This window comes from Thalassophryne amazonica, chromosome 5 (genome assembly GCF_902500255.1).
Source record: "Thalassophryne amazonica chromosome 5, fThaAma1.1, whole genome shotgun sequence".
Lineage (NCBI taxonomy): Eukaryota > Metazoa > Chordata > Actinopteri > Batrachoidiformes > Batrachoididae > Thalassophryne > Thalassophryne amazonica.
In genome coordinates, this window is record NC_047107.1 from 47294486 (window position 1) to 47322236 (window position 27751).

Below are 27751 nucleotides of genomic sequence, written 5' to 3' on the forward strand. Positions count from 1 at the left end.
AAAAACAAATGAGACAAAATTCAATTTATTATTCAACTAAACTGCAAATATATAAATTTTTTAACATTTATGAAACACTTCTCTAAATAAATAACAGTAAATTCTGAAATAGAACAATTTTTTAAGTGTTGCATGTGCTACATAATGAAGTGCACCTTCTATATATTCAGTGAAGTGCACCGAAGCAGAATATATGCGACAGTAAGGTGCTGATGTCAGCCTCTGGGTTTTCTGGATCCTAGGCGTGATTCATCAACACCTGGGAGTGGGTTTTGCACCTTGTGTACTTTGTTCAGTGATGTGCACTGAACCAGAATTTAACCACTGCTGAGTATACTGCTGACTCATCACTTTGCTTTTGCTAAGTGAAGTAATCTGGATAGTGATATTCATTGCCACTAAAATATAATAATGCCAAATGATAGTCCTTCATCTAATAAATTCATTGTGCTCCCCAGCCCTGTATAGTTTGTCATGAGGGATTTCCTCTTTGCAGTGTGTTGTATTTGACATCGTTTACTAACAAGGCCATAGGGTCACTGACCCTAAAGAGATTCCCTCCTTGGCACAGTGATCTATTCAACAATTCAGTGTTACAACCAAAACTATGATACATATTTGACATCATTGACCATGAAAACATACCACTAGAACTTGGAATCACTTTTATGTCTTTATTAGTTCAAAAGTTATTGTATAAAAATGATTTTTCAGTAATGGTGGTTTTCTTCTGGATCTAGCTCCATAACATTTGAAGCTACATCAAATCTGATGACACCTTACTGAATCATTACAGATTCAGCTACGATTTGGTGTTAGTTGTGCATCTCTAGCTTCATTTGTCACCTCACACTGACACATTTTCTATTTTCCCTATATTTTTGCATTTTCTGGATCACCAGATCCAGAATCCGGATCCGAACATCACCAAACTTTGTTGTATGTTAGAACATTTGACTATGTTACACCCTAATTTTTTTTCAAGCCTTTCTGCCTTGTTTTTGTGGAGTTAGAAACTCGAATGTCAAAATTCCCCCTATCTTGCAATGGTGAAGAATGCTTTCAAAAATTCCTGGATCCGGATCATGATCCGGATCACCACTAAAATTTAATCACTTGTTCCTCTTGTCATTTCCAACCACTCCACAAAATTTCATCAAAATCTGTTCAAAACATTTTGAGTTATCCTGCTGACAAACAGACAGACAAACAAACAAACAAACAAATTCGACCGAAAACATAACCTCCTTGGCGGAGGTAAAAATTACAGAATTAACAGGAAATAAAAGGGTTGAGTTCTTCTTCTAAAAGTTGTTGCGGTCTAAGGTACTAAAAACATTCCGAACTCACACGCCACTCCAACTATTTATAAAAGCTTTGCTTAATTTATTACTACCCGTACCACCATAATGTGTTTTTATAAATGCTACCCTATCTAGAGCCCATGGATCCCCATGGGCAACATGCTAGTTTAATCACAGTACAGAAAGTATTAAAGGAGACCTGCATTGAAAAAAATGCAGTCAGATTTTTTGAACAAAAAATGACTTACATTTACACATGAGATCCTTCTGAATGTAGTAAAGTAAATCTGCAAGCCCAGATCTGTCATTCAACGGAGAAATCTTCATTTGAAAATGACAAATTTACAGCTAACATTTAGCCCTCCGCAAATTGTCCCTCTCATCATGGACGCTGCCGAGACGTCACGGACAAGACCCTCTCCCAGCATGCATTGTGCCAGTTGTAATTTGTGGATTTACGTCAGTTTGCATCTGCACCTTTTTCTTGTCTTATACGGAAGGATCTACTTTTTTTAAAACTTCATATTGTCTTGCGGCACGTTTGGTGAGTACACATTTCTTTTATTTGTGCTTGAAAATTATTTTGGGGGACTTTTTCATACGCCCGTTTGATTGAGTGGTGTCGCAATGAAAATCTACTGTCTTTCGCCTCTGGTACCATCGCGGGATATGGAGGCGAGACCCGCAAAGAATCCCAGTCATTAAAAATATATAAACCTCTCTCAGCGTCCATGGAGCTCTGGGGCTCCAATTGCCGAGACGTGCGGTGCTGTGGATTTTGCCGCAAGAAGTCTGTCCTTGCAGCAACAGGTGTACCGGCTGCTTCGCATTAAAACAGCGAGCGTAGCGGAGGCAGAGAGCGGGAGAGGAAGAACGGCACCCGCTGTTGATGTCGTTGCTGATCTGAGCACACAGATCTAAATCTCACATTCATTGCAGCTTACTTTTGGATGTTGAAACCAGGACGTGTATAAGTAACATTACTAACAGATAAAATCAATGTCAATGTGGGATCGGACTGAAGGCGGGAGCGCGTCGTCTTGTCCCTGACGTCATGGAAATGATACGGCTGTACAAACTGTTTTCACAGAGGGCTAAATTTTAGCTGCAAATTTGTCATTTTTAAATGAAGATTTCTCCGCTGAATTACAAATTTGGGCTTACAGATTTACTTTACTGCATTCACAAGGGTCTTATAAATACATATCAGCTATTTCTTTCTGAAATCTGACCACATTTATTTCAATGCAGGTCTACTTTAAATGAAAAAGAATTAAGAAATAACATGCATGGAAAACAATTTTAATAATGTAATTAATGCATTTACTCTGGCTTGACCTCCTGCTCCTCATGTCGATGCTCGTTGCCTTTGCCCGATGTGTGAGTTTCGCTTATTGGATTAGTTTATAAGCTCCAACAGGAACAAATATGTGAGGTTATGTTTTACAAACATTTTTGACCATGAAACATCTTTAAAAAATAGAGTTGGCTGATTTAATGTTAGCAGAACTAATTTTAGTATAAGCTAATTAGTCTTCTAATAGTTCTCTGAGTTAACTGAGAAGCTAATCTGCTAACGAAAATGTTTTAGCTCCTAAATGCTGATTTAGATGAACTGTGCCCATGAGTAATGACAAAAAGGATAAAGGTTGTGAATCGAAAGTGTGATTAAGTTTTCCCAGTTCTAAGGACTTTGTCCCCACAAAATATCATTATAATGTGTTTGTTTACATTTTGGAACATCTTTTACGCTAACTCATGTCACCTCTGCCTTCCCTCGATGGTCAAGTCACTTGTAACAGATGCAAGCTGAATAATGACTTCAGTTTTTCAATTCCTACAATAAAAGAGCTGAGCACATGTACAGGAACTGAAGCCTGTGTTGGTCAGTCTGGTTCTATTATTAATGCCAAGTGTAGATCATTCACATGACAATTTCCATCTGCGTTTGTGGGCTGAATGTGAACTGGAGGGTGCATTAAGCCGTAAGTCAGAACAGAATGCTGCTGTGTCTCCCTCCGGATCGCTGGGTGTGTTTGCGGTGCCACAATAGCCAGAGCTAATGTTTCCACGATGGCTCTCATCCATAAAACGTTCGGCTCTCGACATGTTCCCCTCCTGGGCAGGGAAGCATCTCGGAGCCTCTGTGAAGAACACGGGCCTGGTTTCACTTAAGAACTACTGGCTGGGAACTCATGCTCTGTTGGGATCATGAATGTGTCTTTGTTTTGTAGTTTGCTCTCTTGCAAAATGAAGTGGTGGATGAGGACGGGCGTGAGAAAGCCACAACATCTGAATCTCAACTCTCACTGGTTCGTTGTTTGTTACAGCACATGAATGTTCAGTCACCACACAGTCATGATGATGAGATGATGAAGGAGCAGGATGCTCAAATCAACGTACGTGCCAAAGACCCTCACGCTCTCCGCTACTTTCAGCTTGTCTTAAAGCATAAACGGTATTGAAACGTGTATAAGCACCAAACAACAGGAGGTTCTTCTTAGGTTGGCCTGACCCATATTTGGACTTTTTGCAGATTTGGTCCAATTTAATTTAATAGTCAAGTTGTGCAAACAGGCTACAGTGTGGTTTTAGTCTCCATCTAGTGGGCATCTATAGGAAGTGACCTAAAGCTCCTAAAGAAGGCATCCTTCATTGTTAAATACAGTTTTTATTAATTCACCAAAGTTGTTACCTCCACCTAAAATATTACATTGAGCTTGTTAGGAGGATCACTTAGAAACACATTTTCAGGAAAATGCTGAGCCTGGACAAGAATATGAATATGCACTAATACATTTGGGCAACATGGTATTATTACATTATATTAAATGTGTTATTATCATTATTATTATTATTACTTAGTAGTAGTATTTATTTATTTAAGTAAATTAACATGCTAAATCCTAAAATTTTCAAAATAATAGAAACACTACTCTTTAATTTGGATTACAGAAATGTATCAGTTTGCAGAGATCTTGTCAGTTGCCATGCTCGACCCACATTATTATGGTCATGTAAACGTGCTGTATGATTCCCACAGGACGGGACACCATTCTGACAGGTTATGTCTGCAGCCAAGGTTGGACTGAGACAACTACAGGTTTCTGTGCTACTTAAGGGGACTAAACATCACTTACAATCCACCTTCTGTATACCATGTCCTAAAACAAAATGTAAGACAGTCATTCTAGGGTGACAGCTACAGGTAGGTTAATGAAGGTTTACACAGGGGTCAACATTTAAAAATCCTCCAATGGTACTGAAAGTATGCCACATAATTTGACCATAAAGATACTAAAAAAGCATAGTTTGGACTATGACGGAATGTAATGGAGTTATGTTGGAAAAACAGCAAAAATGTGACAAAGTTGACACTGTTGCTCGAGTTCTGACCAGAAACAAATTTGACCATATTGCCCTTGTTTTCACTTCATTGGCTTTTTTTTTCTTTTCTCAAAATCAAAGTCGGCTTTATTGTCAATTCTTCACATGTACTAGACATACAAGGAATCAAAATTGTGTTTCTCACATTCCCTCAGTGATGACAGGACAAGACATTTCCACAATAAGAAACAGTAAAGTGCACAAGTGTTTGCAGTGTAGTGTCTGAGGTAGAGTAGTAAAAGTGAGATAGTGCAGTAGCTTCCTGCTAATGTGAGGTCCAGATTTTAAGGTTCTCTTATCTGGCAGACCTTACGTCCCTTACGAAAAGAAAATATATTTACCAATATATTTAATATATTGAAATATATTTCAATACATTATTACCTCCAATACATTATATATTGTAAATACATGGATTAATATATTGTTGATACATATATTACACACCATATTATATATTCACAAAATATATTGCAATATATTGTAAAATATACAAATGATTGCCGCTTTCCATATATTACAATATATTTAGCATGAATATATATGTGTTTATATATCCCAAAATATATGTAATTTTATGTTTATAAATATCAGCCATCATGTATTGCAATTTATATGGGCAAATGTATTGGTATTTTATGTAAAAATATATTGTCACATATATGTTCAATGTATGGTAAATGTATTATACATGTGTGGAAAATTATATGGAAACATACATTAAATATATGTTAATATATATACACAATATATGGTGGAATATATTGTAAATATATGTAACATTATATGGAAACACATGAAATATATGTACATTTATAATGTTTAATATATGGTACAATACATTTTAAATATATGTTAAATAATATGGAGAACACCCTGCACTTCTTGTATGAATACAAACGTATACGATAATCAACACAAACTCATGGGTATCCATCAAATTCACCTTTATTTTCTTTTGAGGCACAAATCCTCAGGATGTTGAGGTAGATTTTACCACTACAAACTTTGAACATGTTCAGAGACTCAGCTGAAACAAACTTCCACAGTGCAACATGCTGGTATTCAAAATTTAAATTAAAGCAACTTAAAACGTTCAGCAACACTTTTATGAAATTGAACAATATATATATATACAACCTTTCACCGTGCAACACCTACTGGTATAAAAATAACAAACTTTCAGCAACAGTTTTATATAATTGAACAAATATATATATATATATGAGGTCTGTTAGAAAAGTATCCAACCTTATTATTTTTTTTAAAAACCACATGGATTTGAATCACGTGTGATTACATCAGCCAAGCTTGAACCCTCGTGGGCATGCGAGAGTTTTTTCACGCCTGTCGGTGACGTCATTCGCCTGTGAGCACGCCTTGTGGAAGGAGTGGTCCAGCCCCCTCATCGGAATTCCTTTATCTGAGAAGTTGCTGAGAGACTGGCGCTGTGCTTGATCAAAATTTTTCAAGAACTGTGAGGCACATCCGACTGGACACCATTCGAGAAATTCAGCTGGTTTTCGGTGTAAATTTTAACGGCTGATGAGAGATTTTGGATTGTTTCTATCGCTGTAAGGACTTCCCACGGAGGGGGACGTTGCGCAGCGCTCCGAGGTGACGTCGTCATCCTGTTTCAAGCTGAAAACCTCCAAATTTAAGCCTCTGTTGACCCAGGACGTCGTGAGAGAACAGAGAACTTTCAGAAGAGGTCGGAATCAGCAGTTTATCCGGACATTCCACTGTTAAAGGAGATTTTTTTAATGAAAGACGTGCGGACGGATTGGTGCGTCGGCTCACAGCCGGCGCGGCGCGCCTGCCACAGGAAAAACACCTCCGTTGGAAGCCTTAAGGACAAGTTGGAACATGCCCTGCTGTTAAACAATTTCTCAGATACTCACTCAACTGAAAGCCACCAAAAGCCGCCTGGATTTTACAAATGGTTATCAACACGGAGGTGTTTTTTTTACACCGAAAACCAGCTGAATTTCTCAAATGGTGTCCAGTCGAATGTGTCTCACAGTTCTTGAAAAAATTTTGATCAAGCACAGCGCCAGTCTCTCAGCAACTTCTCAGACAATGAAAATCCGACAAGGGGGCTGGACCACTCCTCCCACAAGGTATGCTCACAGGCGAATGACGTCACCGACAGGCGTGAAAAAACTCATGCATGCGCACGAGGGTTCAAGCTTGGCTGATGTAATCACACGTGATTCAAATCCATATAGTTTTTTTAAAAACTAAAACTGTCGGTTTCTTTTCTAATAGACCTCGTATATACACACATAACCATATATGGCACAATATATATTGCCGTATATTGATGCAAATAAAGTCAGACTATTACATGTAAAAATATAGTGGCCTCTTTGGTCTTGATTGCAATATATATTTTTATATTTACCAATATATACACATATATGGTCTACGCATATATTGCAATATATTCAAAAATATAAATGCAGAATCTCATATATGGAAATATATTGATAAATGTATTGCATGATATTCTCTAATATACTGCAATATATTTTTGTTTCATAAGGGGTGCTGGCCTGTGCTTTGTGTTTGTAACAACTCCTTTAGTGAGTGTTTACTTTTATAAATTATATTTTTCCCCTTTCCTTTTAGAATAAACACAGACTAGAACCAGAAGATGTAAATTCGTCTCACGAGAGGGAGGTGGACAAGGTTAAGACACAAAACAAGGTAGTATGGTGCAACAGGGTGTCAAAGTGTATTGATAGTTACAAAGAATATTTACAACATATATACAATATTTACAAAACAAAAAGAGAATAGGGAAAAAGAAATTGTCCATGGACTGATTTAGTCCAAAATCTGAATTAATATTCAGAGCTCCAGTTTGTATTTGGATATTTTCCCTTAAATTCAGAGACCTGTTTGAAAGTCTATAGCCTAGTATTTGGTGTTGGGTGGGGGACAGGCTACACCGCCTCCTACCGCACAGTAGATTCTGGAAACACAATGGATTTGATCACGGTTCGGATGGGCTCCAGCTCACCATCAAAAATCCAGAATGTGGAGATTTGGAACAGTCTTGGACCCAGTGGAAGTGGATCCAACAAAACTGGGCCGGGAGTCAGATTTTGAATCCAGGTGAGATGAGATTGACTACAAGAACCTGGCCAGTCCCTCTTCTAAACACATTACGGGCACCAACAACGTGTCCCGTCTCGAAGGTAGGGGCGCCTGTGTATCCATCCTGAGCTAGCCTCCCACACCAACACTAATACTCAAGTGAATGGAGCGCACCATAACAAAGGAGGAAATCGCGCCAAACCAGCGTGGGAGCTCGCACACGAAATCTTGCAATAACAACCGCAATATAATAGTATGGAGAAAAAAAAAGACAAAGAAAACACAGGGACCCGGTAAAATTAACCTGGGTTACATATTCTTGGGATGTGTGACAACCATGTGTTCCAAAGGTAAAGAAGAAGTCAACAGGTCACAGAGGTTTTTCTTATTGTGCACCTCTTCTGTGGAATAGTCTGCCCACAGAGATAAAACAGTCTGATTCTGTGCAGTCATTTAAATCCAGATTAAAGACACACTTGTTATCTCTAACTTCTAATTAGTTCACACCAAGTCAGTTTCATCCAGACTGTGGAATGTTAGCGATACATGTGACTAGCACTGGTGAGCATGTTAGCATGTTAACTGTAAATGTGCTGTTAAAGCTGATCTTATTAGTCACTCTGACTGATTGATATCCTGCCTGCACACGATGCACACTGTCAGCTGGAGTGGAAGGGTAAAGATCGGAGATGGATTTGCAGCCACACTGAGGAGAATCACATTACATCATGCCTGAACGGGACTCTTCCGCATGGAGGTGTGTGCAGTCTACACTGGAGCTTTTTGTGATCGAACATACCACTTGTGTTTTCAACTAGGACATATAACCAGGAAACTTTCTAAACCAGATGGATCTTTTTGCTTTTTGTTGAGATGGCTTTGGAGAGCCCAACAGAATAATCAGAGGAAGTTTGACCTCTGGTTGTTTACCAAGAGGGGCATCCAGAGTGACCTGTAAACAAAACACACACAACATTTAATGGGCAATGAGTGCATAGCTGCAAGCTCAAGCAAGTTCAGGCAGCCAACTTGGTACGATTTGACATTCACAAAAGTCAACACAGTATCCAAGTCATTGTGGTGTGACCTCTGTTGGCTAATAACTGCTCTTCTCCTTGACTTTACTGGCAGCTGTAAATATCTCTGATCTCATGCGCTGCTGGTTTGCATTTTAATGTGTCCTCTTCCATGCCACCATCCACCTACAGACACTGATTATTCAGAAGACTGTTAGATTTAGCTCACTTACACATAGTTTACCACAGTTTTATCAAATATACAGTATAAAGAATGCATAATACGCAATGTACATGTAATATAATTGCCACATTGCCCACTTTACAGTATTTACAGTGAGGATGTGTTGTAACCTGGATCAAAAATGAAGAAATTTAATTTAATTATACATTTTATCAAATATAAATTTTCTTTCTCTTCCATTTGTCAAAATTAAAGTCACACATTATTTTTCAAAAGAGGCAGGCCTCAGTGGCATTAGTGACACTGACTGGATTAAACACATTAAACAACTTTTTTTGTTTTTTTTTTTGCCTAATTGTGTATGAAGCTGAAATACTGATATATGATCATCAGGGGGCGCTGTAACGCTGCTAACTGTAACTACTAACAAATAGAGACTGAATGAAACTTATCTATATGATTGCATTTCTTCAGCAGAAAATTCAGTCCTTTGTTGCCATTCATCAATGGCAGGTGTCCCCCTGATGTCTTTTGTCCATCTGCATTTTTCACACTGACAGAACCTAAAGTGACTGTTTCTGTCAGCTTTTCAGTGCCGGCTGCAGACAGTGAAATTTTCTGTCCCAGCATTCATAATTATATCCTTCTTGGTTTGAATCAAGGAATATTCCCTCCACAGGTAGAAACAGCCCAATCCTCCATAACAAACACTTTCCATGCCTTAAATACTGGGCGAAGAAGTAAGCACTAAGGTTTTTTACTCAAACCGCTAGCCTGGACCTACGGCATGCCCAATGTATTATGGAAAGTTACAAAACCGACCATATGCATGTATATGTCAGTGGTGACTATACAATTTTTTTGCTGAAGCAACCAACCCAGACCCTCCAATAACCTCATGCAAAAGCTTATTAAAAGTGCGTATCACCAGTAAATAAAATGTTAAATGAGCTGACTATTCTAAATAAATAAAGAGTTATGAAAATATTGATGTATTGTTTTATTTTTGGTGCCCATACACCCTGAGAAATTAAGTTATATACACAGGGAATGTAGCCTGATTTCACCTGCTGCTAATAAACTCTCAGAAACCCGAACCTCTCAGAAAACTGGACTTTGATGACATCATGTACGGTAAGGCCCCTTCGAGGGCCTCTATTGAAATGAATGGGGAAAAACAGAATTTTTTACAGTGTGAATCAGTGTTTTTTTTCTGCACTTTGACAGTGAATATGTCAAAATGGTAGAAATGTGTGTTTTGCAAGGATGCAGTGAAATGACTAGTCTTGCTTATTAGGTGGACAACTTTTCCAAAGATAATATTTAGAGGAGGAAAGTGAGCTGAGTGATACGCCCTTTATGCATAAAGGGGGACCAACTCCGACAAAAGCAGTTATTGGTCAAAGCTTTCTGTCAATCATATTCAAGTCTTGAAAGGTGAAGTACTGCTTCAGGTGCAAGACATATTGCCATGAGACTGTTTAACTGCAGAGAGGGGGCACCTGCATGAATGGTAAAATGGTAAATGCTAGTGAAGCAGTGTGATAGCACTGATCCACCTGGGGAGAGGGTGGCGCAGGTTCACATATTGTAATAGTACCTGTGTTGATGAAAGGAAAGTAGCCTTATATGTTTGGTAGGATAAAGACCACATTTCTAAAGTGTCAGGAAGAAAATAAAAACTGATTGTTGTGAGGGATTTTTTTTTTTTTTTTTTTTTTTTTTTTTGAGTGGAGGTCAAAATATTGGTGACACACTTCTTTATCTGTAGTTTAAGAGAAGCCTCCTTTGAGGTACCCCGTGCATCTGGAAAGTATTCACAGCACTTCACTTTTTGCACATTTTACGTTACAGCCTCTTTCCAAATGGAGTAAATTAATTTTTTCTCCCTCAAAATTCTACTCACAACACCCCATAATGACAACATGAAAAAAGTTATGTTTTGAAATTGCCGCAAATTTATTTAAAATAAAAAATGAAATCATATGTATGTAAGTGTTCACATCATTTGCTCAATACTTTGTTGATGCACCTTTAGTAGCAATTACAGGCTCAAGTTTTCTTGAATATGATGCCACAAGCTTGGCGCACCTATTTTAGGGCAGTTTTGCCCATTCCTCTTTGCAGCACCACTCAAGTTCCGTCAGGGTGGATGGGGGAGCATCGGTGCACTGGGCTCTGGCTGGGCCACTCAAGGACATTCACAGAGTTGTCCTGATGCCACGCCTTTGATATCTTGGCTGTGTGCTTAGGGTCATTGTCCTGCTGAAAGATGAACTGTCGCCCCAGTCTGAGGTCAAGAGTGCTCTGGAGCAGGTTTTCATCCAGGATGTCTCTGTACATTGCTGCATTCATCTTTTCCTCAATACTGTCTAGTCTCTGAGTTCCTGAGGCTGAAAAACATCCCCACAGCATGATGCTGCCACCACCATGCTTCACTGTAGGGATGGTGCCTGGTTTCCTCCAAACATGACACCTGGCATTCATGTCTCATAAGACCAGAGAATGTTGTTTCTCATGGTCTGAGAGTCCTTCAGGTGCTTTTTGGCAAACTCCAGGGAAGCTGCCATGTGCCTTTTATTAAGGAGTGGCTTCTGTCTGGCCACTCTACCACACAGGCTTGATTTCTGGACTACTGCAGAGATGGTTGTTCTTCTGGAAGGTTCTCCTCTCTTCAAAGAGGAATGCTGGAGCTCTGACAGAGTGACCATCAGGTTCTTGGTCACCTCCCTAAGGCCCTTCACCCCTAATCACTTCAGTTAAACGGGCAGCCAGCTCTAGGAAGAGTCTTGGTGGATCCGAACTTCTTCCATTTACAGATGATGGAGGCCCTGTGCTCACTGGGGCCTTCAAAATATCAGAAATGTTTCTGTACCATTCCCCAGATTTGTGCCTTAAGACAATCCTGTCTCAGAGGTCTACAGACAATTTCTTTAACTTCATGCTTGGTTGCTGCTCTGACATGCACTGTCAACTGTGGGACCTTATATGTAGACAGCTGTGTGCCTTTCTAAGTCATATCCAACCAGGTGGGCTTCAGTTAAGCTGTAGAAACATCTTGAGGATGATGAGTGGAAACAGGATGCACCTGAACTTAAAGGACATGTTGCACCAAAATCAATCAATCAATCAATTTTTTTATATAGCGCCAAATCACAACAAACAGTTGCCCCAAGGCGCTTTATATTGTAAGGCAAGGCCATACAATAATTATGTAAAACCCCAACGGTCAAAACGACCCCCTGTGAGCAAGCACTTGGCTACAGTGGGAAGGAAAAACTCCCTTTTAACAGGAAGAAACCTCCAGCAGAACCAGGCTCAGGGAGGGGCAGTCTTCTGCTGGGACTGGTTGGGGCTGAGGGAGAGAACCAGGAAAAAGACATGCTGTGGAGGAGAGCAGAGATCGATCACTAATGATTAAATGCAGAGTGGTGCATACAGAGCAAAAAGAGAAAGAAACAGTGCATCATGGGAACCCCCCAGCAGTCTACGTCTATAGCAGCATAACTAAGGGATGGTTCAGGGTCACCTGATCCAGCCCTAACTATAAGCTTTAGCAAAAAGGAAAGTTTTAAGCCTAATCTTAAAAGTAGAGAGGGTGTCTGTCTCCCTGATCTGAATTGGGAGCTGGTTCCACAGGAGAGGAGCCTGAAAGCTGAAGGCTCTGCCTCCCATTCTACTCTTACAAACCCTAGGAACTACAAGTAAGCCTGCAGTCTGAGAGCGAAGCGCTCTATTGGGGTGATATGGTACTACGAGGTCCCTAAGATAAGATGGGACCTGATTATTCAAAACCTTATAAGTAAGAAGAAGAATTTTAAATTCTATTCTAGAATTAACAGGAAGCCAATGAAGAGAGGCCAATATGGGTGAGATATGCTCTCTCCTTCCAGTCCCCGTCAGTACTCTAGCTGCAGCATTTTGAATTAACTGAAGGAGTTTTAGGGAACTTTTAGGACAACCTGATAATAATGAATTACAATAGTCCAGCCTAGAGGAAATAAATGCATGAATTAGTTTTTCAGCATCACTCTGAGACAAGACCTTTCTAATTTTAGAGATATTGTGTAAATGCAAAAAAGCAGTCCTACATATTTGTTTAATATGCACTTTGAATGACATATCCTGATCAAAAATGACTCCAAGATTTCTCACAGTATTACTAGAGGTCAGGGTAATGCCATCCAGAGTAACGATCTGGTTAGACACCATGTTTCTAAGATTTGTGGGGCCAAGTACAATAACTTCAGTTTTATCTGAGTTTAAAAGCAGGAAACTAGAGGTCATCCATGTCTTTATGTCTGTAAGACAATCCTGCAGTTTAGCTAATTGGTGTGTGTCCTCTGGCTTCATGGATAGATAAAGCTGGGTATCATCTGCGTAACAATGAAAATTTAAGCAATACCGTCTAATAATACTGCCTAAGGGAAGCATATATAAAGTGAATAAAATTGGTCCTAGCACAGAACCTTGTGGAACTCCATAATTAACTTTAGTCTGTGAAGAAGATTCCCCATTTACATGAACAAATTGTAATCTATTAGACAAATATGATTCAAACCACCGCAGCGCAGTGCCTTTAATACCTATGGCATGCTCTAATCTCTGTAATAAAATTTTATGGTCAACAGTATCAAAAGCAGCACTGAGGTCTAACAGAACAAGCACAGAGATGAGTCCACTGTCCGAGGCCATAAGAAGATCATTTGTAACCTTCACTAATGCTGTTTCTGTACTATGATGAATTCTAAAACCTGACTGAAACTCTTCAAATAGACCATTCCTCTGCAGATGATCAGTTAGCTGTTTTACAACTACCCTTTCAAGAATTTTTGAGAGAAAAGGAAGGTTGGAGATTGGCCTATAATTAGCTAAGATAGCTGGGTCAAGTGATGGCTTTTTAAGTAATGGTTTAATTACTGCCACCTTAAAAGCCTGTGGTACATAGCCAACTAACAAAGATAGATTGATCATATTTAAGATCGAAGCATTAAATAATGGTAGGGCTTCCTTGAGCAGCCTGGTAGGAATGGGGTCTAATAAACATGTTGATGGTTTGGATGAAGTAACTAATGAAAATAACTCAGACAGAACAATCGGAGAGAAAGAGTCTAACCAAATACCGGCATCACTGAAAGCAGCCAAAGATAACGATACGTCTTTGGGATGGTTATGAGTAATTTTTTCTCTAATAGTTAAAATTTTGTTAGCAAAGAAAGTCATGAAGTCATTACTAGTTAAAGTTAATGGAATACTCAGCTCAATAGAGCTCTGACTCTTTGTCAGCCTGGCTACAGTGCTGAAAAGAAACCTGGGGTTGTTCTTATTTTCTTCAATTAGTGATGAGTAGAAAGATGTCCTAGCTTTACGGAGGGCTTTTTTATAGAGCAACAGACTCTTTTTCCAGGCTAAGTGAAGATCTTCTAAATTAGTGAGACGCCATTTCCTCTCCAACTTATGGGTTATCTGCTTTAAGCTACGAGTTTGTGAGTTATACCACGGAGTCAGACACTTCTGATTTAAAGCTCTCTTTTTCAGAGGAGCTACAGCATCCAAAGTTGTCTTCAATGAGGATGTAAAACTATTGACGAGATACTCTATCTCCCTTACAGAGTTTAGGTAGCTACTCTGCACTGTGTTGTTATATGGCATTAGAGAACATAAAGAAGGAATCATATCCTTAAACCTAGTTACAGCGCTTTCTGAAAGACTTCTAGTGTAATGAAACTTATTCCCTACTGCTGGGTAGTCCATCAGAGTAAATGTAAATGTTATTAAGAAATGATCAGACAGAAGGGAGTTTTCAGGGAATACTGTTAAGTCTTCTATTTCCATACCATAAGTCAGAACAAGATCTAAGATATGATTAAAGTGGTGGGTGGACTCATTTACTTTTTGAGCAAAGCCAATAGAGTCTAATAATAGATTAAATGCAGTGTTGAGGCTGTCATTCTCAGCATCTGTGTGGATGTTAAAATCGCCCACTATAATGATCTTATCTGAGCTAAGCACTAAGTCAGACAAAAGGTCTGAAAATTCACAGAGAAACTCACAGTAACGACCAGGTGGATGATAGATAATAACAAATAAAACTGGTTTTTAGGACTTCCAATTTGGATGGACAAGACTAAGAGACAAGCTTTCAAATGTAAGAACAGTTCAAAATCAGAACAGTTTAGATTTAGGCTGTTAGTGACCATCTGATGAGCCACTGGGATTACTTTGTGCACTTCTGTGACCAGTTACAAAGTATACGGCATTCACAGCAAACAGTTACGGAGACTTCCAAAAACAAAGTACTTGTGAACAGGTGCACAGAGGGCTGAGCAGGAGAGGAACCAAGGTCTTGCTCAGCAGACATCACAGTACACGTACAACAAATGCAACAGAGATTGTCACTCGTGCAATGGACTTATAAGTCATTCACGCAGGTGCAGATAGAAACAAAAAACAAAAATTTCCTGCATATTTGTATTGTCAACTGTGTCGGTAGCATGACCCAAGCAGAGGGTCACCCCTTTGAGTCTGGTCTGCTCGAGGATTCTTACTAAATCATCAGAGGGAGTTTTTCCTTACCACTGTCACCTGTGTGCTTGCTCTACGGGTTGGTAAGGTTAGACCTTACTTGTGGCAGCTTTGTTGTGATTTGGCACTATATAAATGAATTTGGCACTATATAAAAACTCACGCATGCGCACGAGGGTGCAAGCATGTCTGACGTAAAAACATATGAATGAAATCCATATAGTTTTTGAAAAAAATAAAAAGGACCTATACTTTACGGACAGCCCTCGTATACTGATAACCAAATTTGTTTCAAGCTAAATTTAGCATAATCTCACCTACTTCTAATTTCCATCATGAATCTGATAATATTATTTCCTGGAACAGGCCCAGCTTGTCCAGTAGGTGGCAGACAAGTTGCATGTAAGTTCAACCACACCTGCTCCTAATTTCCATCATCCATCCAGCAACCGTCCAGTAGATGACAGTGTTCAGCAGATGTCACACAGGCCTAAGGTATATTATGTAAGCAGAACAAAGCTGCTTTTTGTATTGATCTGGTACATCAAAGTTATCAGTTTATCTTCACTATATGGCCTTTGAGTGTGGATTCATACAAGTTGATAGCATTTATTAGCATTGGCTTATGGACTCATTCATTTATCTATCTGTCTGTTCACACACTCATTCCAGATTCCACTCTATATGCCAAGATTTTTTTCAAAGTATAGGAACACTACACTTTTGTCATGAAGAATAACCTGCCTTCCATCCCCATTTACACCTGTGCTCATCCACACCGAGGGTCACAGTGTGTGAGCTAACCTTTGCTTTATGTCACACCATATTTTAAGATGTGAAAATGGAGTGTATCTACAGTGAAATCAGCCCACGAGTGTACCTTTAGTGAGTATTCAAGTTTCATCAAGGAGCAGTTGTAGAATGTGGGTTGGAGCCATGATGGAAAGCTCAGAACTTTGCTTATCTTCTGACTGGTCGCCACGGAAACAGGCTCTCCTGTTGCAAGCAGGATATCATTTACGTGTAGTCTCCTCTTGGACTGAGCAGCAAATGTCTGCTTCTCATGGAGGTAGAACGTCGGCATTACTGTGTACGGTGAGTTGTTGAGTACTTCTACAGAGACGCCCATTGCTTCACCTTTGAACAGTTTGGAAAAGCAGAGCACAACATTTTAAGACCACAGCTGTTACATGAAGGGCAAAATATCAGCATAGACATGTTTACCTTGCTTTAATCCTATTTTTTCTGAGGAAACGTTCATAGTAACTGTTCCAGTGCCATAAAATGAAATCCTGGTCCCATACTGTGGCTCCTGCCAGATGAAGAGATAAATTGTCCAGAATGAACTGGAATTACTTTTATTTGACAATATGTGACACTCTGGGCTGTGGTAAGGATTTATAAACTCAAGTGCCACACAAAAATAGATTAAAAAAAAAAAAACAAAACAAGAATAAAACTTTTATGACAAGAGGTCTAAGTGACAAGCTCCAATGCTGAAAGATTAAATCAAGCGCCAACGTGGCAAATCCTTGCAGATCCTCGAATGGCCACTTGAGACTGGCTCTAAAAGTGTCATTCCCCATAGAAACCCACGATAAAATGCCCAAATTTACACAGCTTGGTGTTTGAACTGGAAAACTTCCATGCTAAACCCAAGCATACTAGCCACTTGGCCACCACCCCTACCAAAATGCAATTAATATATATATATATATAAAAGTATTTCTTTTTTCCTGGAAAATTCTGTTGTTTTTATGGACCAAAAAAAGTAACTGTGGTCACCAGAATAATTCTGTAAAAAAAATGAATTAAATAAAAATACAGTAAAGCATTTAAATACCATTGCAGAAAATACTGTAAATTTTACATTTAAAAAGGGTAATTTGAAAAAAATATATATAAATGGAGAATGGGGGCAAAAGTAGCCTTGAACTGGGTGTTATTTTGTTTGGGAAGCAAGCACGCTAACTGCTTGCACCACCATTTTGATACAGTGAGAGTTAGTCTAAAAATCTAAGTAACTGCAGAATTAGTTTTATCCTATTGATATATATGTAGTCTCTTCACTTCGAAACAGACATGCTTTTTTCTATACGCACATTTTAAAATTAAGAGTCATGGGGGGACTTTCATCACACCTCCTGTGGTGGCCCTGAGCAACATGAGAGCAGCACAACAACCGAATATGTAAATAATTAAGTTAAAAACAACAAGATAATGTTAATTTAGCAAAAATAAATAAAAAAAATACTGTTGATGTTACCTGGTTCAAAATATATTTGTTTATTTATTGTAACTGTATACTGTAAAATTTATACAGTAGTGGGCACAGTTCCGATAATCCCGTAACCGATAATTATCGAAGATAAAGTTTTCATTATCGGAGTATCTTTTCAGGTAACTTTAAAAACCATCTTCCGAGAAATTTTTGTCTGATAACTTTTAGACCGTTAACGTGGTAAACAAAAGTGAACAGATGGGTAGTGCTACCCTCTGCAAACAGAGAAGAGCTGCTTCTGGAAGAAACTGCTCTATTCTCTGCAGGCAAAGGAGAGGTCTCTACTGCCATCTACTGGCCAGTAGTGTTCATGGCAGTATTCAAACTGAAGCTGGGCTGGTATTTCCAATAACTGTACTCATTGTATGTTCAAAAACCACACGTCGGACTTATGTTTCCAGAAGCACAACATAAACAGAAGCTTTTTTTTCAAATTTAATTTACAAAAACTGTCAATGGGAGACACCAAAGTTGAAAAAACAACAAAAAAAAAACATTGAGAACTGCATTGATACGCTCTGATCGGGCTCCACTTTAACAGCTGCACATGGACAACACCATTAACATTGCAACATAAAACTATTTTTATATTGTGCCTAAAACTCTAATGAATGTATTCTCTGGGTTTATAGATGTTGTTATTGCGTTTGTTTTATGTAAACATGCGAGAATCACAGGCTGTCTCTCTGTTATTTTCAATGGGAGCTGCTGTGAGCTACACTCGCTTCCTGATCATGTCGTTCTGAGGGAAACTGATTGTCTTGATTATTGTTCTTTACAACACTGTCCTCTTTGTTCCAGACTAATATATAAGATGTCTGAAATTCAGTTTGCTTTTCTTAAATCCACGCAGATTAAATGTAGCAGACACGGATTATTTGTTATAATTGTTTCAGCAAGTTTTCAGGGTATCATGCATGCAGTTTTTTATTAACGTGATGAAAAGCATAAAAAATACATTTTGTAGTATAATATTAATTTCCAATTATCATGTGGATTCTCTATATGTTGTTTGACTGCAGCAACTCTCTGGCGCGCAAGGGATTAAGGGATACGTCAATAGGGCGAATGGCAGTGTTCTATTTATTTTGACACCAATTATATCAGACGGTTATCTAATTACAACTTGGCTTTTTTTTTTTTTTTTTTGAAAAATGCCTTTTTTTTACAAATAATAAAATGCCATATTTTACAAAAGCACATTTGTCTGTAAACACCAGCACACGACACTTTACATTAACGTGTTGGTTTACATATACTCAACAAAAATATAAACGCAACACTTTTGGTTTTGCTCCCATTTTGAATGAGATGAACTCAAAGATCTAAAACTTTTTCCACATACACAATATCACCATTTCCCTCAAATATTGTTCACAAACCAGTCTAAATCTGTGATAGTGAGCACTTCTCCTTTGCTGAGATAATCCATCCCACCTCACAGGTGTGCCATACCAAGATGCTGATTAGACACCATGATTAGTGCACAGGTGTGCCTTAGACTGCCCACAATAAAAGGCCACTCTGAAAGGTGCAGTTTTGTTTTATTGGGGGGGGATACCAGTCAGTATCTGGTGTGACCACCATTTGCCTCATACAGTGCAACACATCTCCTTCGCATAAAGTTGAAGAGAACACCTCTCCAACGTGCCAAACGCCAGCGAATGTGAGCATTTGCCCACTCAAGTCGGTTACGACGACGAACTGGAGTCAGGTCGAGACCCCGATGAGGATGACGAGCATGCAGATGAGCTTCCCTGAGACGGTTTCTGACAGTTTGTGCAGAAATTCTTTGGTTATGCAAACCGATTGTTTCAGCAGCTGTCCGAGTGGCTGATCTCAGATGATCTTGGAGGTGAACATGCTGGATGTGGTGGTCCTGGGCTGGTGTGGTTACACGTGCTCTGCGGTTGTGAGGCTGGTTGGATGAACTGCCAAATTCTCTGAAACGCCTTTGGAGATGGCTTATGGTAGAGAAATGTACATTCAATACACGAGCAACAGCTCTGGTTGACATTCCTGCTGTCAGCATGACAATTGCACGCTCCCTCAAATCTTGCAACATCTGTGGCATTGTGCTGTGTGATAAAACTGCACCTTTCAGAGTGGCCTTTTATTGTGGGCAGTCTAAGGCACACCTGTGCACTAATCATGGTGTCTAATCAGCATCTTGGTATGGCACACCTGTGAGGTGGGATGGATTATCTCAGCAAAGGAGACGTGCTCACTATCACAGATTTAGACTGGTTTGTGAACAATATTTGAGGGAAATGGTGATATTGTGTATGTGGAAAAAGTTTTAGATCTTTGAGTTCATCTCATACAAAATGGGAGCAAAACCAAAAGTGTTGCGTTTATATTTTTGTTGAGTAGAATGAATCATCCAATCAGTGTGAGCAGAGGCACATTTTACCCAGAATGCCATCTGTTTGTGTTTGTTACGTCAGAATTAGTACATTATTCAACATTAAAAGATATATGTTATATCTTAACTTTGCACAAATGACAGAATTTACATTAATGGAGTTATTCTATCAGTATTCATTTTATTTATACACCAAACCATAACTCAGCACTGCTTTATTTTCCAAGACCTCGGCCTGACAGCAGCACTGTGATTGAGTAGAGAGTTAAGCTTTGTGGCTCTTTTCAGTTGCTTCTGTGCTGGAAGCCATCTAGTAAATAGAAGCTTCCAGTAAGGGGCAGGATGCTCAAAGACAGAAGTGCTGACTCATTGTTTGGATCTATTGTTGCTTTTGATGCTTCCAGAAGCGATTGTTGTGTTAAAACTCAAAATCAGCTTGTTAGTAGTTGTAAGTGTACTGGAGACAATACTGGAATTTATCGGTTATCTGTAACTTCCGATACATTTTTGGGTGGTTTGTTGTTTTAACTTTATCGAAGATAACTTTTCAGTTTTTTGATTATCTGTTATTGAAATTAATTTTTTGGTTATCTGTGCCCACCACTGAATTTATAGGTTGTTTTGTATAGATATTTACATTATTTTTTTAAGAGAATTATTCAGGTAACCATAGCGGCCGGGTTTTTACCGTAAAAACAACAGATTTTTTTTTTCCTGTATAGTTCCTCCTCCAAAATTGCATTTGTGTCCTGTCAGATGGGTAAATTTTTTTAAGTTTGCTATTGTCTGTTGTGTATTGTATGTGTGAATTAACAAAAATTATGAAGCAGGCACTTTACGTTTACTTCAAAATGTGCTTCTACACATTTTCCTGCAAAAGTATGTTTTCTCATAACATTGCCAAAATTACGTCCACCAGGACGTATAAAAAATGACCACCAATGACCTGCATTTATTTGTCTGTCTTACTTTTAGCAGGATTACGTCAAAACTACTGCACGGATTTTGACAAAATTTTCAACACAGATAGATATTAGGCCATAGAAGACTTCATTAACTTTTGGAGTTGGGCTGGATCCAGATCTGGATTCTGGATCAAGCCTCACTTTATATACACTTGGGAGGATTATGCCAAAACAACTTCATGGATTCTCACCAAATCTCAACACAGATAGATATTAGAGCATGGAAGACTCCACTGAATTTTGGAGGTGATCCGGATTGGCAGATGTCAGAAATCTCTGATTGCTCTTGTTTCTGTATGAATTTCTTTCAAAGAAACAAACATCTTTATTTTAACTTAAATTTTTTAATGCTGTGCAATTTTGGTTCAACACAGCTCTTTCATCAAGATGTATTAATTTTTGTCCACAAACAAACAGAGAGAGAAAACAAAACAATCCATATACATCTGCACCTTCAGTCCAATGATGATCATTTCTGTTTTGGAGACAAAGGGGAACTCAGCCTTGGATAGGAATGGGACTTCCGTTTTGATTTTGTGCTCAACCCAAATTGACTGAGTCAGCTTTGCTTGCACGCTATACGTAATCTTGCCCCATTTTCCCTCATAAGATGAAGGCATATCTCTGTAAAAGAGGGAAATACTGTCAATTGCTGAATAAAACACTTGAACAATAAGTTAACGTTTTATAATCCTAGTCATGAAAACTTTGCTGGCCAATTAAGATGTTAGTAGTCTAGTCATCTTTGAAGACTGCTTAGTTTAATCAGAAATTCCATTTTTGAAAAACATTTTTGGAAGGAATGAGCAGGGAAGCATGCAGCATCACGAAATTAACGGTATCCTCAAATCAGCAATAACGCAGCTGTGTTAAGGTGGAGTGACATCTGTTTACTAAAAGCTGAATAAAGACATGCTGAATCTTCAGCAGGTATTTATAGTACAAGTACCCAGAGCTTAATTTGAGGGGGAGCAAGCCGGAGCGCGCTCCGGAACCTCTGACGTTGGCTCCACCAGCTATTTATCCCTTTATCTACGGCGATGGTGCCCACGCCATATTTTCCATATGCGTATTTTTTTACCATAACTCCGCCATAGTTTGTCCAATCCGAATGATTCAAAGGGCATTGTAAAGCTAACACCAAGGGCTTTTCAATGATGTATGGTGTATTACGGTAAACATAGCCTGTGATGTCACAACGCAGAGGAAAAACACGGAAGTTTCACACTAGTGCGCCGCTGATTCTCATTACCGTAAATTCTCATGTAAGCCCTCAATCTGAAAAATTTCAACACTGACAGCAAGCCAAGAACCCGTGCTCTCCAACAGTATAATATATGTTGCATATATTACGGTAAAGTGCGTTCGGTGACTTTTGAAACGAGGGGAAAGTATGAAAAAGAGCGCAGAAGTGGCAGAAAAGTAAAGAGACAGACAGCAAACATAAATGTAGTAATTTTTGAGGAAAAGGCAGGGTGTTAGTTTCATTTGTGAAGGTGTGTGTGCGTGTTTGTGTGGGTGTGCAGTTTATTTTAAGTGTGACGCACAGCATTGTTCGCAAGCCCCCCCCCCCCGCACTTCTTTTTTTTTTCCTGCACCGGAGCCACCCAACCTCTGCGCTCTGGGACCTCCCACTTTACAAATTAAGCACTGCAAGTACCACAAACATAAATAGTCCTAGTAAAAATGTACTAATATCACCAGCAGTGTACAGAGAGTACTTCAAAAGGTTCTTGGCCTCACAAAGTACATGGATTTTCGTGACGTGACCTTCTTCCATGAAGGGATAGAGAAGCTTTAACTCTGAAACATTCACGTTAAGGGTAGCTATGCTGAAAAATAATGCACGAACAGTAATGCTCCTGTAGCATTTTTTTTGTATGAGAACTTTTTTTAGTACAATATGTTGTAAGTAATCATAAATCACAAGAACTACATTAATGATTACACTATGGAAAAATGCAGCTTGAGTTCAGTTACAGCTCTAGTAGTCCATGAGCCAAACACGTTTTCGGAACCACTTAAGGGGACTAATGACACTTACAGTCCAACATAAGTGTACCAGGGCCTACACAAAAATATATAATGGTCATTCCAAGATGGTAGCTATAGGCAGGTGGGAGTCTATGAAGAATTACACAGGGGCCAGAATCTAAAAATGCTCCAATCATGTTGAAACATAGACCATATTATTTGACTGATCATAATGATTCCAAAAAGGTATATTTGTACTATCTTTGACTGAATGTTATGGAGTTATTGGGTAAAAACAAAAAAAGGTGACAAAGATCAATTTTAGTTTGGACAGGGGTCAAACGTTAAAGTTGCCACAATTTCAGTAAAAAGTGATGCAAATTATTGGTTGAGTTGAAAAGGTTTTAAAAAGGAATAGTTTGCACCATCCGTCATGGTTAGCTATCACATTACATGGTCACATATGTCATAGGTCACAGGATCCAATGGACGTTAAACATGTTTGACCTTTACTTTGGAGAGCAAACATAGACAGTCCAAACTATACCTTTTTGGAATCTTTATCACCTGACAAATAATGTTGTCTATTTTTCAATAAGATTGGAGCATTTTTAGATTATTTTTTTTTTATCCCTGTGTTCATTGACCCCTACTTGGCTACAACTCCCACCCAGAGATGGCTATCATACATTATTGTATAGGCCATGGTATGCTGAGGCTAGATTGCCAGTCTCTTTTAGTCCCCTTAAGTGATACTGATTAGGTCAAAACTAACAACTCACTCATGGACTATATTGTGGTTACCAAATTCAATCCTATGTAATTATTTTTCAGTATTTTCTGGAAAAAAAGGATTCCTCTCTATCAATGCAATAGTCACGTGAGAAAAGCACTCAGATGCATCATTACTGACAACATTTTAATTTGACCCAGAGTGCTAAAAAAAAGCTTAACTTTTCATTTAACTGTCATATGATGTATAGGGAGAACACACCTGCTTGGAATCTGAAAGACGAATGAATAGACATTTTTCCCAGGTCCAATGACCTCTGAACCTAATAAAAAATAAATACAATACAAGATGATTTGTTTAATAAAGTAAGTTACACTGCATGCACAATTTTTAGGCAAGTGACTTTTGTGATCATCATTTCTATGCTTGTTTTCCAGCGCCGAGCTATATAAACCTGAATGCTTTCTTGTCATTTAATATATTTTTTTGTGATGAGGGAGGGTGTGGCCTAAAGTGATTAACACCCTATATCAAGGTGTGCATAATTGTTACCTATAGTTTCTTTGCCTTAGGCAAAATGGAACAAAAAAAAAAAAAAGATTTAAAATACATTAAAAAGTCAAACAAATGTGCAATGGCTTTCAGAGGGATGCAATACTTCTCAGGTAGCTAGGTTACTGAGGCATGATAGATATTTTGTTTCAAATAATCAAAAGGGTCACAAAAAACCCATATACAACAAAAGACACAGTTTAACTGCAAAAGACTTGACAAGTGCCATCATATTCCAGAACTGCCGACATTAGGAAGGCTGAAACACGACCTTTGCTGAATAAGAATTATAATGAACTGTTGATGGACCACATGGATGGGTTTGTGGCTGCATCAGTAATGGACACACAGCAGTACTTCAAGTCAGATACCAACAAGGTGGATGAGGGGTATAATATGGGCTGCTATTACTAAGAATAAGCTAGTTGGACATTTGTAGGCTGCAAGTGGACTTAAAATCAACTGCCAACTTATTGTCAGTTCTTATAAGATACTTTCTTCAAGCAGTGGTACAGGAAGAAGTGTACATCATTCAAAAAGGCTGTGATTTTTATGTAGGACAATGTTCCATCACATGCATCCAAGAACTTGCTTGCATGGCTAGCCAGTAAATGCCTCAAAGATTTCAATTTAATTCAGTTTCCATTGTGAATTTCAATTCATCTCTTCACTGGCTTCCTGTCTCTATGAGGTCAGATTTTAAGATTCTGTTAATAACCAAATAAAATTATTCATGGACTAGTACCTCCCTACTTAGCTGACCTAATCAAACCCTATGTACTGGCGCGGGCTCTGCATTCTCAGGGTGCAGGACTACTTTGTGTCCCTCAGGTGAATAAAAAGTCTGTGGGTCACAGAGCTTTCTCTTATCGTTCATCTGTTTTGTGGAATGATCTTCCTACGGAGATAAAACAGTCAGATTATGTAGAGACATTTAAGTTCAGACTTAAGGCGCATCAGTGCTTCCTCTCGTATGGCTAGCATGCTGCATAGTATAGTACTGTGCTTCTTATCCCTTTAAATCATCTTATTAGCAACGGAACAGGTCTCGGCCTCACTTCATCTAAATTCTGGGTCTGTTAGTGAAGCTCAGGGCTTCCACAAATGTCACACACCACCCTCATTTTGCCTCATGTCATGGAGGTCGCAACTGAGCATGTTGATCTGTCTTGATTGGTGATGATCCTTAATAGAGCATGACAGCGTTCTTCTCTGACGTGCGCAAGCGAGACAAGAGCCACACATCTGGCTCTCTCTGTCTCCTCCTCCTCTCTGTGCCACTCCATGGCACAGAGCCCAACTAAGCATGCAATCACAAAGTTCTTCTGCTGTGGATTAATCTAGATTTTGAGGAGCAAACTAGAGCGATCTGAATTGTTCAGCAGCTGGTAGTATAGTAGGATGAATATGGGTGTGTGTGTGGAGACAATTCACCTCATTCAGAATGTGACAGAATGTAACGATGCGCAATAGCGCGGAACATTGTTCTTGACCATGCATAATGGTTCCTGGTAATTTGCCAGCAACTCGTGTCATTAATCAGAACGCATAGTAACAGGTTGCAGCAGTTCCTGAGGACACCTGACGCCTCTGCCTCAAATCGTCACATTCATGATCAGCGGCAAAGAATGTATACTTCGTGGCATTCATGACTTGTCATTGTTATGTGTAAACGCAGCATTTGGTGCAGTTTTTCTGGCCAAATGATTCTGCTTTTTTTCTCTGTCTGAGGTACAAACGACACCTCACAAGGCTAACAGCTGCACACCACATGGTGCTGGACTGAGCACGAGATGCCATGGCTGCAGCTGACACTGCACACTGCAGTCTACTTTTGGAATATACTCAGCCAGGAGGACGGGCCCACTGATGGTGTGATGGATGGATGCTGGCTCTCTTTCTGTTTCCTGTTTCTTCACCTTTGTAACACTTTGTAAAAATCTTGTAACTGTTAGAATAGTCTAAGCAGTGGGTCACCCCTCTGAGTTGGGTCTGCTTGAGGTTTCTTCCTCAGCATCATGCTATCATGATGCTATCATGTCAGTATGGATCAATCAGTTGCCATTCAACCAGTGTGCCCATTCTCCTCTGGCCTCTGACATCAACAATGCATTTCCGTCCATACTGCCACTCACTGATATACTCTCTCTTTCAGACCATTCTCTGTAAATCCTAGAAATAATGGACTTCTGTATGCATGAAATCTCAGTAGATCAGCAATTTCTATTATTCTGAACAGGTGTACCTAATAAAGTGGCTGTTGAGTGTGTATTCCCCTGAGAAAGCCAAAACTCACTTGTCCTTTGTTAAACTTTCAGCTTTGAGGTTTATTAAAATTTTGGAATGACTGAGAGCACTGTTTTTGTTCAGCAATAAAATTAGTCCTCAGGAATAAAACTTGTCTAATAATTCTGCATGCAATATGCAGCTGATGCTATAGATAACACATTTTAACCAACAACAGATAATATAATTATACAAACCATCTCCTTTTTTATCCTGAAGAATGATGTTTTCAAAATAAAAGTATTTCTTTTTGTCACTGCAGATCAGAGTGGCTTGTCCATCCTTTTCAGTCCAGGTCACCTGCGCTTTTCCTTTGGCTTTAACCACAAAACGCTGTACTTTAATCTGTTTAGTTGTCACCACTGTGACCGTCCCAGACAAGGTGTCCCCCGGAGAGAAGGTGCCTCGTTCATTCAGCTTGTCACAGTCCACCGACAGGCGCTTTACCGTCATCATCAAACTCCTCTACTGTTACTGCACACGTCAAAAAAACTCAGACTGAAAGCATGAGAATCTAGACCAAATCTAATCAGAATGATTCCATATGAAGGTGGAAGCATGACCTTTCATCAGTGCAGGTATCACTGTGCTCATCCTGTGACGTCCGTGATCATGTGACCAGGCCTCAAGGTGTCATTTTCACACAAAGGTAATTCAAGCCGCCTACCTCACAGGCTAATTTAAGCCAAAGAGAGTGAGGTTGATTGCATGGATTTACTAAACAGGAGCTTCAGTTAGTTTCTGTCAGATTAGTCATTCTGCCACCACAATTTCACGTTGTATGTTCACACTGCACGTGAATCTGCAACGTACAATACGGTGCCAGATTTTTATTTGAATGTGCAGTGCTCTGAGGGCCATAACGGAAATATGTTTTATTTAATTTCTTATCCTTGACAATTTTTGTTTCATGAATATTTTATGCACTTGTTGCTTTTATCGCTAAATCAAAACAAATCGATGTTCAAAGTGAATTTTCATTGTGCACTATGGTTGCAGGGTTACCTATCTTATGGAGATGGAGAAGTATTATGATGAGTGGTTTGAGGAGGTCATCACACAGATGGAAGAGAAAAT

General features: G+C 39.0%; 1 protein-coding gene across 1 annotated transcript; it reads right to left on the bottom strand.

Annotated features, from left to right (window-relative positions):
- Positions 1 to 8390: 8390 nt before the first annotated feature.
- On the bottom strand, positions 8391 to 27311 carry LOC117509777 (arrestin domain-containing protein 3-like). The gene is made up of 6 exons (XM_034169457.1): positions 26872 to 27311; positions 24098 to 24158; positions 21582 to 21753; positions 16743 to 16830; positions 16399 to 16655; positions 8391 to 8745 (listed from the first exon to the last, which is right to left on the bottom strand). Exons 1-6 carry the CDS (start codon positions 27128 to 27130, stop codon positions 8608 to 8610), a joined length of 975 nt encoding a protein of 324 aa, XP_034025348.1. The 5' UTR covers positions 27131 to 27311; the 3' UTR covers positions 8391 to 8607.
- Between the last annotated feature and the right edge of the window lie 440 nt (positions 27312 to 27751).

What these genes read in the sequence shown, in the direction of transcription:
- LOC117509777 (XM_034169457.1), bottom strand. Translation starts at nt 27,130, where the DNA reads ATGATGACGGTAAAGCGCCTGTCGGTGGACTGTGACAAGCTGAATGAA. An exon ending in GTCTTTCAGATTCCAAGCAG is followed by an intron (nt 21,754 to 24,097) that starts GTGTGTTCTCCC and finishes CCTCTTTTACAG; the next exon opens with AGATATGCCTTCATCTTATG. An exon ending in AACTTGAATACTCACTAAAG is followed by an intron (nt 8,746 to 16,398) that starts GTACACTCGTGG and finishes TTTTGTTTACAG; the next exon opens with GTCACTCTGGATGCCCCTCT.